Source organism: Panthera uncia, chromosome D4 (genome assembly GCF_023721935.1).
Source record: "Panthera uncia isolate 11264 chromosome D4, Puncia_PCG_1.0, whole genome shotgun sequence".
NCBI lineage: Eukaryota > Metazoa > Chordata > Mammalia > Carnivora > Felidae > Panthera > Panthera uncia.
The window spans coordinates 85620798-85636694 of record NC_064807.1 but is presented as its reverse complement, the minus strand read 5'-3'; the positions used below and the strand labels follow the sequence as shown (position 1 = coordinate 85636694).

The following is a 15897-nucleotide window of genomic DNA, read 5'->3' as shown; positions in this document are numbered from 1 at the left end:
GGGGCTCGGGAGGTCTCACGCACACAGCTGTTTGCAAGGCACTTCCGTCAAGGTCAGTAAGTGAGGGGAGGGATTTTAAAAGTTCACCTTCCACCGCAGTTGACAGATGGATTGCCGTCTGGTCCAAATTGACAGGCGCGCTCGCCAGATCGGCGTCTTTTCAAAACTCAGCTCTTAGAAACTTCTAGATCCCTAAAATCCACAGGTGCAAATGTGCAAACCCCAAAGGAGTCTTCAAAGTGCTTCCGGAAGGGCAAGGCCCTCGCTTGCTGAGCTCCCGGGGGGGCCTCTTCCCCCTCGTGGATGAGAGGTCAGTGAAAATCCAACCGTGACTGCACAGTCTTACAGCCCTTGTCTGAGTAGATTTTCTCGCCTTTGGGGAAAAACGTCATTTCCTCTGCCACCCTGGTGACAATGTCCTCATCTACGGCGGACCCGCGGGCCCTCATCTCGGCTCGGACACACATCTTCACGTGTCTGTACTCCAGGGGGAGGAAGGGGATAAAGTAGTCGATGAGGTTTCTGTCTATCAGCCCGCTGCGCCACAGGCCACCTGCAAAGCAAGACACAGCTGGGTCCCCCCCGTCTCCGTCACTGTCGCCTGGCCCAGCTCACTGCTCTTACGGGGCCCATGTGGTTATCCCGACCCGCGGTACGTCCTTCGTGTCTTTACCTGTCAAGATTCTCTTCATCAAGGTGGGACAAGCCTGACAGAGGCACCGGTCGGCCACCCCCTGCTAACTGGCTTCTATTACAGGAGGCCCCAAGGAAAAGTCCCTACTTCACGGATTCGGTGGCTTCGTGGAAGGCTTGAAGAAAGAGGAGGCTGTGCTGGCAGGGTCACGGGGAGCCTGGGGGACTCACTGTGTTTATTGTTGAAGACTCCGACGGACAGCACGGGTTCCAGGTCCTTCAGCTGGATGTCCTCCCTCTTTCTTCCTGCCCGCCAGAAGTCAAGGGCGGTCTTAGTTATGAGGTCCCCACCGGCATTGCTGCACGTGCCAAAGCAGAGTAAAATCACACGTTAAGATTCTGGGTCTAAATCAAGCAACATGTATGCTCTGAGGCTTAAACTTTTTTTTTTTTTTTTTTTTTTTTTAAGTTTTTTACTTGAGACAGAGAGAGACGGAGAACAAGCGAGGGAGGGGCAGAGAGAGTGAGGGAGACCCAGAATCCGAAGCGGGCTCCAGGCTCCGAGCTGTCAGCACAGAGCCCGATGCGGGGCGCGGGCCCACAAACCCTGTGACCATGACCTGAGCCGAACTCGGATGCTCAACCGACTGAGCCACCCAGGCGCGCCCCCCCCCCCCCCCCGGGCTGACTTTTTACCCTCAGAGACACGTGCAGGTAATGAAATTGCCTGTTATCAGCAATAATTTCATTCATTTTTCTCCCACCCGCAGCTGCCATGCTGACAGTAGCAACCCCAAAGTAACAGAAGTCACCAATTCACTTTTGCCAGGCACCTCTGTCCCTCGGCAACAGAATCCTGATGGTTGCCGGGGCCTCCTTCTAGCACTAGGAGAAAGAACGGCTTGCGGGGCCCCCGAGAAATCCCCTCCCGCTCACCTGAGAAACATGAAAATGGCCTTCCGGTAAGACACGCCATCAACCTGCTCGTAGTAGTCTAGAAACGGCTTGATCGCGTCGATGACCCCGGGGTGCAATTTGTCCATCTCGTCAAATATGAACACGGAGCTGGCACACGCACTCACGTTACCCCGGATCCATCCCTGTAACTGGTCCTGGACCAGCCATAAAAGAAACAGAAGCTCAGAGGATGTGCCTGGAGAGGCACACGTGCGACCCTGTTCCTCAGGCTCCGAACGATGAAAAATCAGAGCTCTCTGGGATTCGACAAAGAGCTCTTGGAAACTGCCTCCCAACCGACAGCTTTTCCACAACTTTGTCTATAAAAAGTCGAAACTGGCAGATAGGTGCTAGGGTGTCAAGCCGTTTTTTTTTTCCTAACTCAAATGACGTGCCGGAGAGGACTTTCTAAAGGTACAAGAGGGGCCAAAGGCATGAAGAGTCATCAGTTCGCTGTTAACCCATCATTTCCACTCACTGTGAACTGAAACCTCAAGTTAATTTCACCAGACATACTGGGGAACAAGAAACTGCACTGAGGTTGGCACAGTGCCCCAAACCAATGCCTCGTACCGACGCGGCGAACGAAGGCAGTGGCGCTCCCCAGAAAGCACGTGTTCCTGAAACAAAGATACCCAAGCAACAAGCCCTCAACCCCCAGACACGAAAGGCTCCAGAGGCACCCTCACCCCATCACTGGATTCCTAGAGATACAACTCTTTATCCAAGGATTTGGAAAACGAAAATCCCTTCTTATTCTTTCTTTTTGGCAAGCTTCCCTGTCTCACGAACACCCACTTTCAATTCCTTGTCCCGATCAGTTTCTGTTTCTTCTGTAGGCCCCCACCTAACAGTAAGACGATTAACCTTTACAAGGACGACATTGATTTAAATGAGAACCCTACCAGACAACTTATAAATTAAATGCAGGAAGAGTATCTCAAAAGAAAAAGTTATCTCTTAGGATTCAGTTCTTCGAAGCTTTCGTGTGAAGAAAGAAAAGCAACACCAAGGATTTGGATGGGAGGCACAAAGGGAACAGAAGCTGGGGCAGGGAACCCTCCAGTCTACAGCGCTAAACACAGAGTGCTCAATGCACATGCTGCATCACAGGGGGAGACTTAAATGAAGCTGTGTCCAAACACATCGTCTGAGACCTGCTCCGCTCCACCAAGGGCTGGGACGGGAATGCCGAACACGCTGGGTCACTGCAGAACGTGGCTAGTGGGAGTTTGGAGAGCTGGGTTCAAGTGTGTGATTTGCCACAAGGCCAGAAAGACTGTAAGGAGCAGGTCCCCTGGCCTCTCTTGGCTCCACCTTTTAATGTAAATAAACGTCACCTGTCCCACTGTATTATTTTGGAACCAAACGAGGAAAAGAAGTGGTGGGAGAGCTCGGCCAACAGCAAAGGGTTACCGTGGGCGAGTGTGCCTTAACTCAGCGGGACCCCGGGCTACTCCAAAGCCAAGAGAGGCAGCAGAGGCCAGAGTTAGTGAAGGTCGCCCCGACCAGAGTGGCCGGTGGACAGGGTAACGGGATTCTCTTGCCTGGTACAGTTTTATGTGCTGCTCGTGAGGGAAGTGCAGAGTCGAGACAAACAGGTGGACAAAGTTACTCTTCAGGCCTTTTGAGTGAAGATTTTCAGCCACAATTTGGCTGACAAAATTCTTGCCCGTGCCAGCCCAGCCGTGTAAGGACAGAGTCAGCGGTTTCTTGGGGTTTTTATTGTTCTTGAAGCCAGTCAGCGCCTTGAGAATCACCTCTGTGGCCAGATGCTGCCCAAACAGCTTCTCCTCTAATTCCAGCTTGAGGGCTGCAGGAGCCAGCCGGAGAACAGAGAGAAAAATATACATTAAACAGGCACCAGAAAAGCAGCGCTTTCCCCAGCTGGCCAAAGCGAGAGGCACCTATTAGCAAGCGGTCCGGCAGGGTGTCTGCCAAACCCCAGGGCTGGCCCGGAGCACAGCCTCGGGTTGCAGAGCCACACGATGCCACTTCCAAGGAAATGCGCTAGATGGATGTCCTGCTTAACACTCCAGCGTCTGATAAGGAAGCTGAACGTGTTCGTTCGTCCAAGGATTAGCCCTCTCTGGACTGCGCTGCGTGCTATTCCCCAGCTACCCCTGCTGAAGTGTAAGAAAACCCGGGGCCAAACGTGGGCTTTCTGGGCAGCCGCTGCACACGCTGCACATCTGAAAACTACTTAATGGGGCAAAGGGCTGAGCACGCTGCTTCCAGCTTCTTTCTGTACTCCCAGGGAATCCGAGGCATTTAAGAAGGAATTTAGGCAGAGCCCCCACGGTCTGCAGACTGTCTCAGCAGGCACGGCTTGCAGGGCGGGAGTCCGGACCGAGGCCCCGTCCGTCCTCCCTCCCGCCCCAGCTCAGGGTGAGCGCCGCGCCCCTCGCGGGCGGACCCGCCCTACCGGACGCGTTGAGCCGCTGCTCCTCGCGGCAGCACTCGGCGAAGCGGCAGTACAGGTCCGTGTAGGACAGGTAGCCGGTGAGGGCGGACGCGGCCCCGAGGGCGATGCCCACGCTGATGGGCTCGATCGCCGCCACCACGTGAGCCGCCAGCAGCGGCCCCAGCGCCGCTGCACGGCCGAGCCCCGCCGCCCGCGGCATCGCCCCGCTCACAGTCCGCCAACCTCTGCACCGCGCTCCCAGGCCGCGAAGCCGCGGCCGGACTTCCGGCTGCGTCACTTCCGCCCCGCAGGCCCGCCTCTCCCTCGGGACGGCCATATTGGCGGGGACTGGGGAATCTGTGTCGCCATCTTTGTGCGTGGCGCGAGAGGCGTCCCGGGGCTGGCCTCTCGCGACCCCCTCGCCTGCTTCTTCTCGTTTCCAGCCCCCACCCTTGGCTTTGTCATCCCTTCCCCTGGAGCTGTCATGAGCGTCTCCCATGTCGACCTGCCTTCCTGAAACAGCTGCTCTGCGCCCCGGGGGTCCAGGCCCGGGCCGGGAGGCACCAAGACCGAGGCGCACAATCAAACCAGAAACCCGTCCGGTCGTTCAGCATGCGACAAGGCAGGCCCTTTGCTGGCTGCTGGGAAGACAACAGTGAAGGAGAGGGAGTTGGCTCTGGCCCTCTCCGGTGTCCAGGCTATTGGGCAAGAGCCCGTACTGGGCGGTGGGAGAAACACAAGGGCCGTGGAGCAGGGAAAGCTTCTGTCTAAACGGAGAACGAAAGGAGTTAGCCCCGCAACAAGTGAGGAGTGGAACCTTCACCCAGAGAAACAGAAACTGCAGTTTGGAGAAGTGTTTCACACGGTGGAAGCTGGTGACAATGAGGGGGCAGAGCCAGGTGGAGACTGGCATGGGAAGACCTCCAGGGCTGTAAGGAGGCTGGCTTCTAGTCTGGGGGGGGGGGGGGGGGGCGCATAGGGAGCCACGGAAGGTTTTACACAAGGAGCAGCATGGTCAGAACAGAGATCACTGTGGTTGTTGGGTTCAGTGAGGAGGTTGGTCCAGGTAACCTTGGCCCAGACTTGGCTGAAATTGGTTGAGTTTACCCATCAGCCAACCTATCAACAAATATTTAATGAACACTGATGCCGTGTCAGATTCGGTGCCATATGCTGGGGGTACAGCAGGTATCCGGGCTGACGGAGCCCCTGTCCTCACAGAGCTCTCGGTCTAGGTGGGGGAGACGGAGGGGCAACAGATGCTTTACATACCTTGAGGTCAGTGCCGTGAGGTGGGATGCACAGAGGGGGGCACCTCACCCAATCTGCAGGCTGGGGAAGGCTTTCCTCCCTAGCTCCGTTTTGACCTGAACGACGAGCAAAATTGCGACGGGGCAAGATCCCACTGAGCACGCTGGAAGAACGAAGGAGCAATATTGTCTTAAAATGTTGGTACAATAGACAGGAGATCGGGTCTTTTGCAGCCATTTAAACTTACGATGAAAAGTGTCAATGTCCGCCTAAAAATGCACAGAGGAGATAGGTGAGCAAAAGGCATGTGAAGACCCCTACCCGAAACCCTATCCTGCTCCATAGGCATTGAGTCTTCATCCTTCAGGTGGACTCTGCCTTTTACTAGGCCTAGTTGGTGCCTCCCTCTGGATTGGCAGCTGCTAAGAAAGGACTTCTGCGTGGATCTGGGGCTTGGTTCCCTGGCCGGATGGCCTCCTCCCTCTCCACCGTCAGCCCCTTGCTTGCCACACCTTCCCTGTCTCCCCACTCTACAATCCTGAACTGCCCTGGGGCTCTGTTCCAGACCCCTTCTGTCTCCATCCTCTCTCCCTGGGTGGGAGGCCTTGACTTTCTCCCCCAAGACCCTGCATCTGGCTGCACACTGGACACCTCCACTTGGCTATGCACCGGGCATCTCCCCATCCCTACAGTCAAACAGAAGCCTTGATTGTTTTCTCCAACATGTCCCTCCCCCACGGCCCCCGTCTCAGGAAGCGGACCCACCTTCCCCCAGTTGCTTAGACCCAAAGCTAGTGGCTGCCTTGGATTCTTTTTTCCCCCCAGTCTCCACTTCCAATCCATCAGGAGGTTGCCGACCCTGCCTCTAAAACCTGTCCAAAAGCTCTTCGGTCGCCGCCGTCTTTTCGGCCCCCCCCCCCCCCCCCCCCACCGTCCGAGCCTCCGTCATGCATGACCACAGTAGCCCTCTGGGCAGTCCCCTGCCCCTGCACTTGTGCCCCCTGATTCACACTCCCCACGAGAGACAGGTGGTGTTCTCCCAACAAACCGGATTATCTCACTCCCGATTCAGCCTGTCAATGGCTTCCAAAAATCCTTAAGAAAAAAAAAAAAAAAAATCTATCCTTTTTATTCTGACCTCGAAGCCCTCTGTGATGTGCCTCTGCCTTCCTCTCAGACCTTCACCTCCCCCATACTCTTTTATTCCCAAACCCACAGCCCCTTCTGCCTCCCCACTGTCCTGTTCTCTCTGCCTGGAATCTTGCTTCAGAGTCTCTCCTGGCTGAGAACTTTCAGGCCTCAGCTTGAAGTCCACCTGCCATAATCTAAAGTAACTCCACTCCCACCCCCAGTCACCTACTCTCCCTGTCACCCTGTTTGTGTCCCTGTCTGTTGTCCAACTTTCCCACTGGCCCGCGAGCTTCCGGAGGGAACTTAACTCTTGTGTTCTGTTTCTCGCAGCTCTTGGGACTGTGCCGCATACACAGTAGGAACTCAACAAATATGTTTAATGTTCAAGGTTGCGACACTGTCCGAGAAGGTGGGCTCTGATCTGGGGTCCAGGGATGCTGCTATGGATTGAATGTTCTCATCCCCCCTAAATGTATATTCTGAATGTGATGGTATTAGGAGGAGGGGTCTTTGGGGAGGTGGCTGGGCCACGAGGGTGGGACCCTTAACATTAAGTTGCTAATAACAGGGAAAACTGGGTGAGGGCTCTATGGAAACGCTCTGTACTAGCTTTGCAGGCTTTCTGTAAATCTAAACTAAAAGGTTTCTTTTGTTTACAAAAAGCAGGTCCGTCTGTGCTGCGTCTGACCCTCAGTGATACTGTAAAATCCATAATCACACAAGCTTTAATTCTTCTAAACTGAAGCGGGTTTGTGAAAGTGTGGAAATGGCACTTGTTGGGCAGAAAGGCTCAAAAGACTGAATGCAGTGTGTGTGAATGGATAAATTATCTATTTTAAATCCGTGAAGAGGAGGGAGGATCCCAGGGGTGGGGCGTGTAGGACACAGTGGCGGGAGCTCTGGGGCCTCGATGCTCTGCCACTGTCCTCGGGAAGAGAGAATCTGAGTGGCCCAACCTGGGTCAGGTATCTCGACCTTGGATCAACTAACCATGGGCAGGGATGCTGTGCCAAAGTGGCCCCCCATTGGTACTATTCTATATATATCCGACATTTTGTTCCCCTAAAAAGTGAGTATTTCCTCGTTTGTCTTTTGGCCCCTTATGGTGCAGTTGGCCACTGGAATCCATGGAGGGGCCTCAAAGCCGCCTCCCAAAGAACTCTCTGGGGGATCAAGACACATTGGAACCCAGGAGTGGACATAGCTGAGCCCCAACAGTTGTCCCCCAACTGTGTAATGATCCTGACATTGCTTTGCACTCCATTCCTGCTCTTTTAAGAAAGTTAAATTTTTTTTAATGTTTATTTATTTTTGAGAGAGACAGAGAGAGAGAGAGAGAGAGAGAGAGCATGAGCGGGGGAGGGGCAGAGAGAGGGAGACACAGAATCGGAAGCAGGCTCCAGGCTCTGAGCTATCAGCACAGAGCCCCACTCTAGGCTCGAACTTATGGACGGCGAGATCATGACCCGAGCTGAAGTCGTACGCCTAACAGACTGAACCACCCAGGCGCCCGAAGAATGTTAAAAAAAAATTTAATAAAACAATTTATATATTTCAAATTGGCAAAAATGTACTATCATTTAGAGTATCTTAGGATACATTGCCTTAGAATGGGAACTCCCAGTACTCTGAATTCCGCAAGACATAGCTAGCAACTTTGTTTCTATAGAAAAGCAGGACTGTTTAAGTCAGATCAGAGGGAAGGTAGTGGAGGCCTATGTTTCTTTTTTATTAATTGCTGTGATACTGGCTGTGATACTATTCCTTTCATATTCATTTCTGTTACAAATCTTACAAAGGGGAGTGCTTCTGGGTATTTAGATCCACATTCTATCTTAAGGCTGTATGTTGGGTTTTCATAAATTGTCCAAGGCTGTGGGGGCTGCTGTCTTGTGTCACTGTCACTGGAAGCCTGGTGCCTTCCTCACCCTCCACCCAATCCCCTGGCCCTCATACTGTACCATTTTCTTTACTCTTTCTATCATCGCTCTGTTGGAGCATTGCTTACAATGTTTACATTGTTGATCAAAAACACTCAAAGCCACCAGCTTGACTCCTCGAGCCTGTCATAAATGCAAAGAGCAACGAGAAAAGTCTTGGAAGGGTGATTCTGGTGCAGACAGGGCTCAGCCCTCTGGTGTCGCGGCTGGTTGAGATTTTCAGGACCAGAGACAGCACCCCACTCCCCACCCCCAACCACACCTGTTTCCCAGGAAGCCTTGGGTTTGACCTTAAGGAGAGACCTGATTGACTAGGAAACTGGAAGGCTGGGAAGACCTGGGGAGGAAAGCACTAGAGGGTGCTAGTGAGCTACTGGTCTGAAGACTGATATCAGTTCAAATTTTGACTCTATCACTTACTACCTTCTGCAACCTTCAGAAGGTCACAAAATTAACGACAACAAAAAAATTTTAAAAATCTTAGATTACTTAAAATGCCAGGATGCCTGGGTGGCTCAGTCAGCCAAGCGCCGGACTTCAGCTCAGGTCATGATCTCACGGTTTGTGGGTTCGAGCCCCATGTCGGGCTCTGTGCTGACGGCTCAGAGCCTGGAGCCTGCTTTGGATTCCGTGTCTCCCTCTCTCTCTCTGAACCTCCCTCCCTCGCACTCTGTCACTCTCTCTCTCTCTCTCTCTCTCTCTCTCTCTCTCCCAAAAATAAATAAACATTAAAAAGAAAGCCAATTGTTGGGGCACCTGGTGGCTCAGTTGGTTAAGTGTCCAACTTCAGTTCAGGTCTCGATTCAGGTCATGATCTCACAGTTCCCGGTTCGAGCCCGGGGTCGGGCTCTGTGCTAACAGCTCAGAGCCTGGAGTCTGCTTCGGATTCTGTGTGTCCCTCTCTCTCTGTGCCCCTGCCCCGCTCATGTTCTGTCTTTCTCTCTCTCTCTCTCTCTCTCTCTCTCTCTCTCTCTCTCAACAATAAAAATAGACACTAGAAAAAAAATTTTTATGCCAATTATTTGCACTGAGCCCTGTTCTCATCCAAGTTTTTTTAGTGTCTATATTATACAGAGGTGCACTCCTGGGGTTTCCAGTGTTTGATGTTCTCCTCTCGTTTGTTATTCTGCATACGATGATACCCAGTTTGTTTCTATGAAATCTTACAGCTATATAATATTACATATGCTTTTAAACAGCTCTGTTGAGCTCGAGTTGACATACAACCAAGGGCACATATTCAAAGTGTACAATTTGATACGTTTTAACACATGCACACGCCCACGAAACCATCGCCATGATCAAGACAGGGAACATCATCCCAAAAGATCCCTCTTGTCATTTTGTCATCCTTCCCTCTCATCTCCACCCCCCCACATTCCCCCCTCCCCTACCAGCCACGGGTTTGCCTTCTATCCCTGTAGATTAGTATGCTTTGTTTTTTTAAATTTTTTTTTAACGTTTTTTATTTATTTTTGAGACAGAGAGAGACAGAGCATGAACGGGGGAGGGGCAGAGAGAGAGGGAGACACAGAATCGGAAGCAGGCTCCGGGCTCTGAGCCATCAGCCCAGAGCCCGACTCGGGGCTCGAACTCACGGACCGCGAGACCGTGACACGAGCCGAAGTCGGACGCTCAACCGACTGAGCCACCCAGGCGCCCCTAGTATGCTTTTTATAGAATGTTGCATGTTTTAGAAATGACATTATGTATTATTTTATTTGTTGCATGCTCATAAATGCCAGGCTCTGGGTGCATTAAGTCATTATCCAATTTAATTCTAAAGCAACGCTGTGAAACAGCAGTGGAAATCTCCATTTTACAGGCGGAGAAGTTGAGAGGTTTAACTAACGTGCCCGAGGAGCTCACTTCAGGAACAGAAAGTGGTGGAACCAGGACGGACACTCGGGCCCTTTCAAGGCCTCCCTTCCCCCCACCGCCAAGCTCCCACCCGCTGACCTGTCGCTCTCCCTCCTTCACCAAGCAGGAGACAAAGTGCCTGGATTCAAATTCTGCCTCTGCTATGACCGTGTGTGTATGACCCTGGGCGGGTCACACAACCTCTCCGGGCCCCGGGGTTCCTCATTTGTAGAATGTTTGTAACAATAGTCTCTGCCTTATAGGGTCGCCCTGCGGGTCACTTGAGATGATGTCGGGGGCACCTTACTTAGCAGAGGGCTCGGGCAGGATGACTGAACGCGCAGCCAGGGTGTAGGGTGGGTGCAGCGAGACAGACGTGCAGTGCATCATGGGAACCTGGGAGGAAGGGAGGGGGCGTTGGCGTGGGAACCAAGACTTCTGGAAAGGTGTCTCCTTGAACCCCTGGACCGTTATTGCCTGTTCTACTCGTGTTGGAAATGCACCCATCCATCTTCTAGGGGTCAAAGTCTTCCTGTGTGTTGGCCACTGCCCGCGTTCCTCCTTGGGATTCACAGCGAGCAAGAAAGACTTGGTGCCCCCCAGCAGGGCTCCCATCCGGTTGGGGGAGTGGGCCGCACATCCCAGCGATTATAGTTTAGTGTCCTCAGGGCCATGGCAGGGGCAAATATTTTCCCATTTCCCATTTATAATCCCTTGAAACTTTTTTCCTCCAAGTTCTACCAGTGTCACCTGGGACTGACCAACTGCCCCACGGACAATTCTTTATAAACACAACGTTACTGAAAAACACCCCAAGGTGTCACCACTGCTGCTGTTGAAAACTTTCTGAAGAAGCTTTCTCTGCCTTGTGCTTATATATTGCACTCCAACCCCTCGCCATTGTTCCCTGAGTGCCACCTCCAGTCCCCCAGTCAATCACAGGTGGATGACCCGGGGCTGGGCTTGGGGGATGACTGGCCTGGCTTGGAAACTCAGCCACACCACTGCAGGCTGTGTGTCCTTGGCAATCGCTTATTTCAAGGCTCAGGTGTTCACTCAAGAATTCTCTGCAGAACATGTTTAACCCAAAGCTGGTTTCTTCTCCCCCTGGGACCCGGCCACGCCCTCTGACCTCCCAGTGGATGTGGGCTCAACGGTTGCCAACTCGCTTGATAAGCAAAACACAACGGGAGGAGGAAATCTGCTGTCCAGATCGATCACACGGCAGAGGTCCAAGCCCAACGCTGGAGAAGATGGCCAGTGGGTTGCATCCATAGGGACTACACATTTCAAGCCAAAGAAAACACCAGAGCCGGATTAAGCAGCAAAAGGAACTGGGTCATCAGGGCCAAGGAGACTCACAGTAACTCATCTACCATGCAGAGGTGCTGGGGGCCGAGGGAGGGACCTGAGTCAGGTCCAGAGCGCCTGGCTCTCCCCCTCCTCCTCTCTCATCACCTTCCCTTTGTGGATCTGCTCCGTTCTCCACAGGGCACCTGGCTTTGTGTGTGTGGCTCTAGACACCCAGAGAGACCACACAGTCACTCTCTTCTTCTCCCCTGCCCCACTCTCAGCCCCAATTCCAAACTCCCAGGGAAGGGATTTGATTGGCCCAGCCTGGGTCAGGTGGCCCCTGATCCAGTCAGCTGTGGCCAGGGGTGGGGGCAGCATCCCCCCCCCCCCAGTATGAACCACGTGAATGAGGAAAGGGCCGCTCCCAACAGGAGATCCACCTCTAGCGTGGATCTCCCAGTCTCCTCCCACACGGTCCCCGAGCCCCCCATGCCCTTCCCGCTCTGCCCAGCATCCCTGCTCACTCCCATTCCAACACCTAGGTTCATTCATTCATTCGCTCAGCCAAAGAATTCCTTTTCACTTGGCCTTTTGTTCTACTCATACCTTCAACAGGTTGGATGAGGTCCACCCACAGATGTCGATAAATATTTGTGAAATGAATGGACGGTTGGTGCTCCACGGTCCTAAGCTGCATCCCCAGGAAACGGAAGTCACCCAGATCTTCCGGGGGAGCAAGAGCCCCCCAAAGTCAGTTAAAGAGATAAGGTAGACGACAAGACTACTTTGGCAATACCCGGCTTAGCTGAAGGTCGCATGCTCTGTGGCCCCCAAATTCCACTGTTCAAGCCTTTATCATGTTATGGCACACGAAGAAAAGGAAACGATGAGTGCGTCCCACTGTGGAGAGACTGCTGGACGAAGCGACTGGACTCAGGGCTCCGGCCCTCCTAGGTTCTTCCCAGCTGCCCACCTGCAGCCCATTCATAGCGTGGAGGGTGCAGAACCCAGCCCCAGAGGGCCGCACACCTGCACACAGGGGACACATTGGAGGATGTTGAGGCTCCGTTTGCAATATTACAAACCGGAATCAAACCTAATTGGCCATCACTAGGGGAACGGATAAGCAAACCGTTGTCTAGTCCTACAATGGAACATTATGTGGCGGACCAAAATGGATGAACTTGAATCGTGTGTGTCAGTGTCTGTACATCTCAGGAGTAAGAGTTGAGTGGACACGTAGCAAAGGATACGGCACAGCACGTCACTTGCATATTAAAAATGCGCATGTGCTCCAACATCAGGTTATGTTACAAAGCTGTAGTCATCAAAACAGTGGCACTGGCACAAAAATGGACCCAGAGATCAATGGAACAGAGCAGAAAGCTACAATTACGTGGGCAATTCATCTTCAAGAAAGGAGGCAAGAATATGCACCGGGAAAAAGACGGTCTCTTCAACAAATGGTGGGGGGAAAACCTGACGGCTCCATGCAAAAGAACGAAACTGGACCACTTTCTAACAGCATACACAAAAATAAACTCAGACTAGGTTAAGGACCTCAATGTGAGGCCTGAAACCATAAGAATCCTAGAAGAGAGCACAGGCAGCAGTTTCTCTGACATCAGCCTTTCTAGATCCGTCTCCTGAGGCCAGAGGAATAAAAGCAAAAATACACTATCGGGACTGCATCAGAGTAACAGGTTTCTTTCTGCACAGCAAAGGAAACAACCCATGAACCTGAAAGACAGCCTATGGAATGGGAGCAGATACTTGTGCATGATGCATCTGACGAAGGGTCATTTCCAAAATATGTAAAGAACTGATTCAGCTCAACGACCCAGAAACCAAATAATCCAGTGGGAAAAAAATGGGCAGAAGGCATGAACAGGCACTTCTCTAAAGAAGACGTTCAGGTAGCCCACAGACACGCAGACAGACGCTCAACAGCACTCGTCATCAGGGAAACGCAAATCAAAACCACAGTGGGGTATCACCTCACACGTGTCAGAATGGCTAAAACCAACAACACGGGAAACGGGTGTCGGGGAGAAAGGACTTGTGCGCCGTCGGTGGGAATGCGACCTGGTGCAGCCACCGTGGAGAACGGCATGGAGGTTCCTCAGAAAGTTAAAAATAGGACTACCCTTACGATCTGGTAATCGCACTATTGGGTATTTGCCCCCAAATCTAAAAACACTAATGCAAAGGGATATATGCACCCCTATGTTTATTGCAGCATTGTTTATAATAGCCGAATTATGGATACAGCCCAAGTGTCCACTGACAGATGAATGGATAAAGAACATGTGGGGTGTGTGTGTGTGTGTGTGTGTGTGACTGTATACCTAAAATGTATACATATGTATACATATGCGTGTATACATATGTATACGTATACATATGTATACATAAAATATATAAATACATGTATAAATAAATGTATACATATAAAATATGTAAATTATATAAAATATACAAATAAATGTATACATATAAAATACATATGTATACATTTTATGTATACATATGTATACGTATACATATGTATACGTATACATATGTATACGTATGTATGTGTACATATGTATTTTATATGTATACATTTTATGTATACGTATGTATACGTATACACATGTATACATATACATTTTATGTATACATATGTGTACATATACATTTTATGTATACATTTTATGTATTATACATATATAAAATGAAATATTACTCAGCCATAAAAAAGAATGGAATCTTGCCATTTGCAACAACATGAATGGAGCTAGAGAGCATTATGCTAAGCAAAATAAGTCAGAGAAGGACCAAACCATATGATTTGACTCATACGGGGAATGTAAGAAACAAAACAAACGAACAACGGGAAAAGAGAGAGAGAGAGACAAACCAAGAAACAGACTCTAACTATAGAAACACCGATGGTTACCAGAGGAGAGGTGGTGGAGGGAATGAGTAAAATAGGCGATGGGGATTAAAAAGCACACTTCTTGGGGGCGGGGCGCCTGGGTGGCTCAGTCGTTAAGTGTCCGACTCTTGATTTCGGCTTGGGTCATGCTCTCACAGTTAGTGGGTTCCAGCCCCACGTCGGGCTCCCCACTGACAGCGCGGAGCCTGCTTGGGATTTTCTGTCTCTCTCTCTCTCTCTCTCTCTCTCTCTCTCTCTCTCTGCCCCTTCCCTGCTCACACTCTCTCAAAAATAAATAAATAAGCTTATTTATTTACACTCCAATTTCGGCAGGGAGATGACTTTGGGGGAGGATCACCAAAGGGATGGGGTTTGGAGCTTTCCTTTTATGAAAACACAGAGAACTGGAGGGACCACTATAGCAAAATGTAACCATCTGTCACATCTGGGGTGTGATGTTATTTCCTTCCACGGAATAGTTTATAATCGAATACAAGAGTTAGGGTGGCCTCCAGAGAGGTAGCTTGAACCCATCTGGAGAATCTGGTAACCTGACAAATGTGGCTAACGTTGTCCCTGAGAGGAAAGGGCTAGAAAGGCATTCATTTCCCCAAAGCTGGCCTCACCTGGTCAAAGGGAAGCTAGTGTACTTCCGGGGTCTGACCACTAGATGGGGCCAGCAGATGGGGAGACTCCAGATGGCCCCAGCAACTTCCAACAAGTAGTTTTTGCAAGACAGAGGCAGAGAGGCAGAGAATGTATCTGAGAACACGAGAGGCAGGTAGAGGTAGAAAGCAGCGCCCAGGTAACAAAAGGACCCCTAGTTGGCGCGGCAATACCGTTCGCTGGTGTTGATCGAGTGTGTCTTTCCTAATCCTTGAAATCACACAAGATGCGGGTCTTAGGCACTAAGACAAATGTCAACAAGGGGTCCAGGCCCCACGCCCACGTCTGACATCATCCCGCTCCCGTCCACTGAACGCCCCAGAGGTGTATGCACCCTGTGGAAAGTGGAACGATCCATTTTCAATCTCAAGTGCCTTGACTTTGGCAGAAAGGCCCTGAGTCCACCTCCCGGCTCTGCTTCTCATCAGCTGTGTGACTTTGGGCGATTGTCTTAACATCTCTGGGCCTCGGGGTTGTGGGGATAATATTAGTCCCTACTCTGGACTGTTGCAAGGGTTAAATGGGATTACATACGTGAGGCCCCTGGCACGTAGTAGGCCTTTCCTAAACGGAAGAAACGTCAGGTGCTGATGCCCACAGCACTCAAAAGTAAGTAATCCCAGGGAGCAAGGAAAAGGTGTTAACCCAGCAACACAGTGAGCAAAGTTTAACGCTCCCCTGAAGGGTAAAGATATTCCCAAGCACCCAGCCATGGCGGAGGGATGTGGTTGGATATGTGATGACCGTGTAGAGAGAGCAGCTAGGGGGACGCCCCCGGGGGGCTCAGTCGATTAAGCATCTGACTCTTGGTTTGGGCTCAGGTCACGATCTCAGGGCTCATG

The 15897-nt window shown here is 51.4% G+C and overlaps 1 protein-coding gene across 1 annotated transcript; it reads right to left on the bottom strand.

Moving 5' to 3' along the window:
* Positions 1 to 6: 6 nt before the first annotated feature.
* On the bottom strand, positions 7 to 4362 carry TOR1B (torsin family 1 member B). Its single transcript, XM_049630045.1, has 5 exons — positions 4016 to 4362; positions 3138 to 3403; positions 1570 to 1745; positions 865 to 992; positions 7 to 553 (listed from the first exon to the last, which is right to left on the bottom strand). Exons 1-5 carry the CDS (start codon positions 4329 to 4331, stop codon positions 312 to 314), a joined length of 1128 nt encoding a protein of 375 aa, XP_049486002.1. The 5' UTR covers positions 4332 to 4362; the 3' UTR covers positions 7 to 311.
* Between the last annotated feature and the right edge of the window lie 11535 nt (positions 4363 to 15897).

Excerpts from the sequence above, each read along its gene's own strand:
- TOR1B (XM_049630045.1), bottom strand. The coding sequence starts at position 4,331 with ATGGCCGTCCCGAGGGAGAGGCGGGCCTGCGGGGCGGAAGTGACGCAG. Across the intron at positions 3,404-4,015 it reads GCAGCGGCTCAACGCGTCCG|CCCTCAAGCTGGAATTAGAG; the intron begins GTAGGGCGGGTC and ends TGGCTCCTGCAG. Across the intron at positions 554-864 it reads AGTCTTCAACAATAAACACA|GTGGCCTGTGGCGCAGCGGG; the intron begins GTGAGTCCCCCA and ends CTTGCTTTGCAG.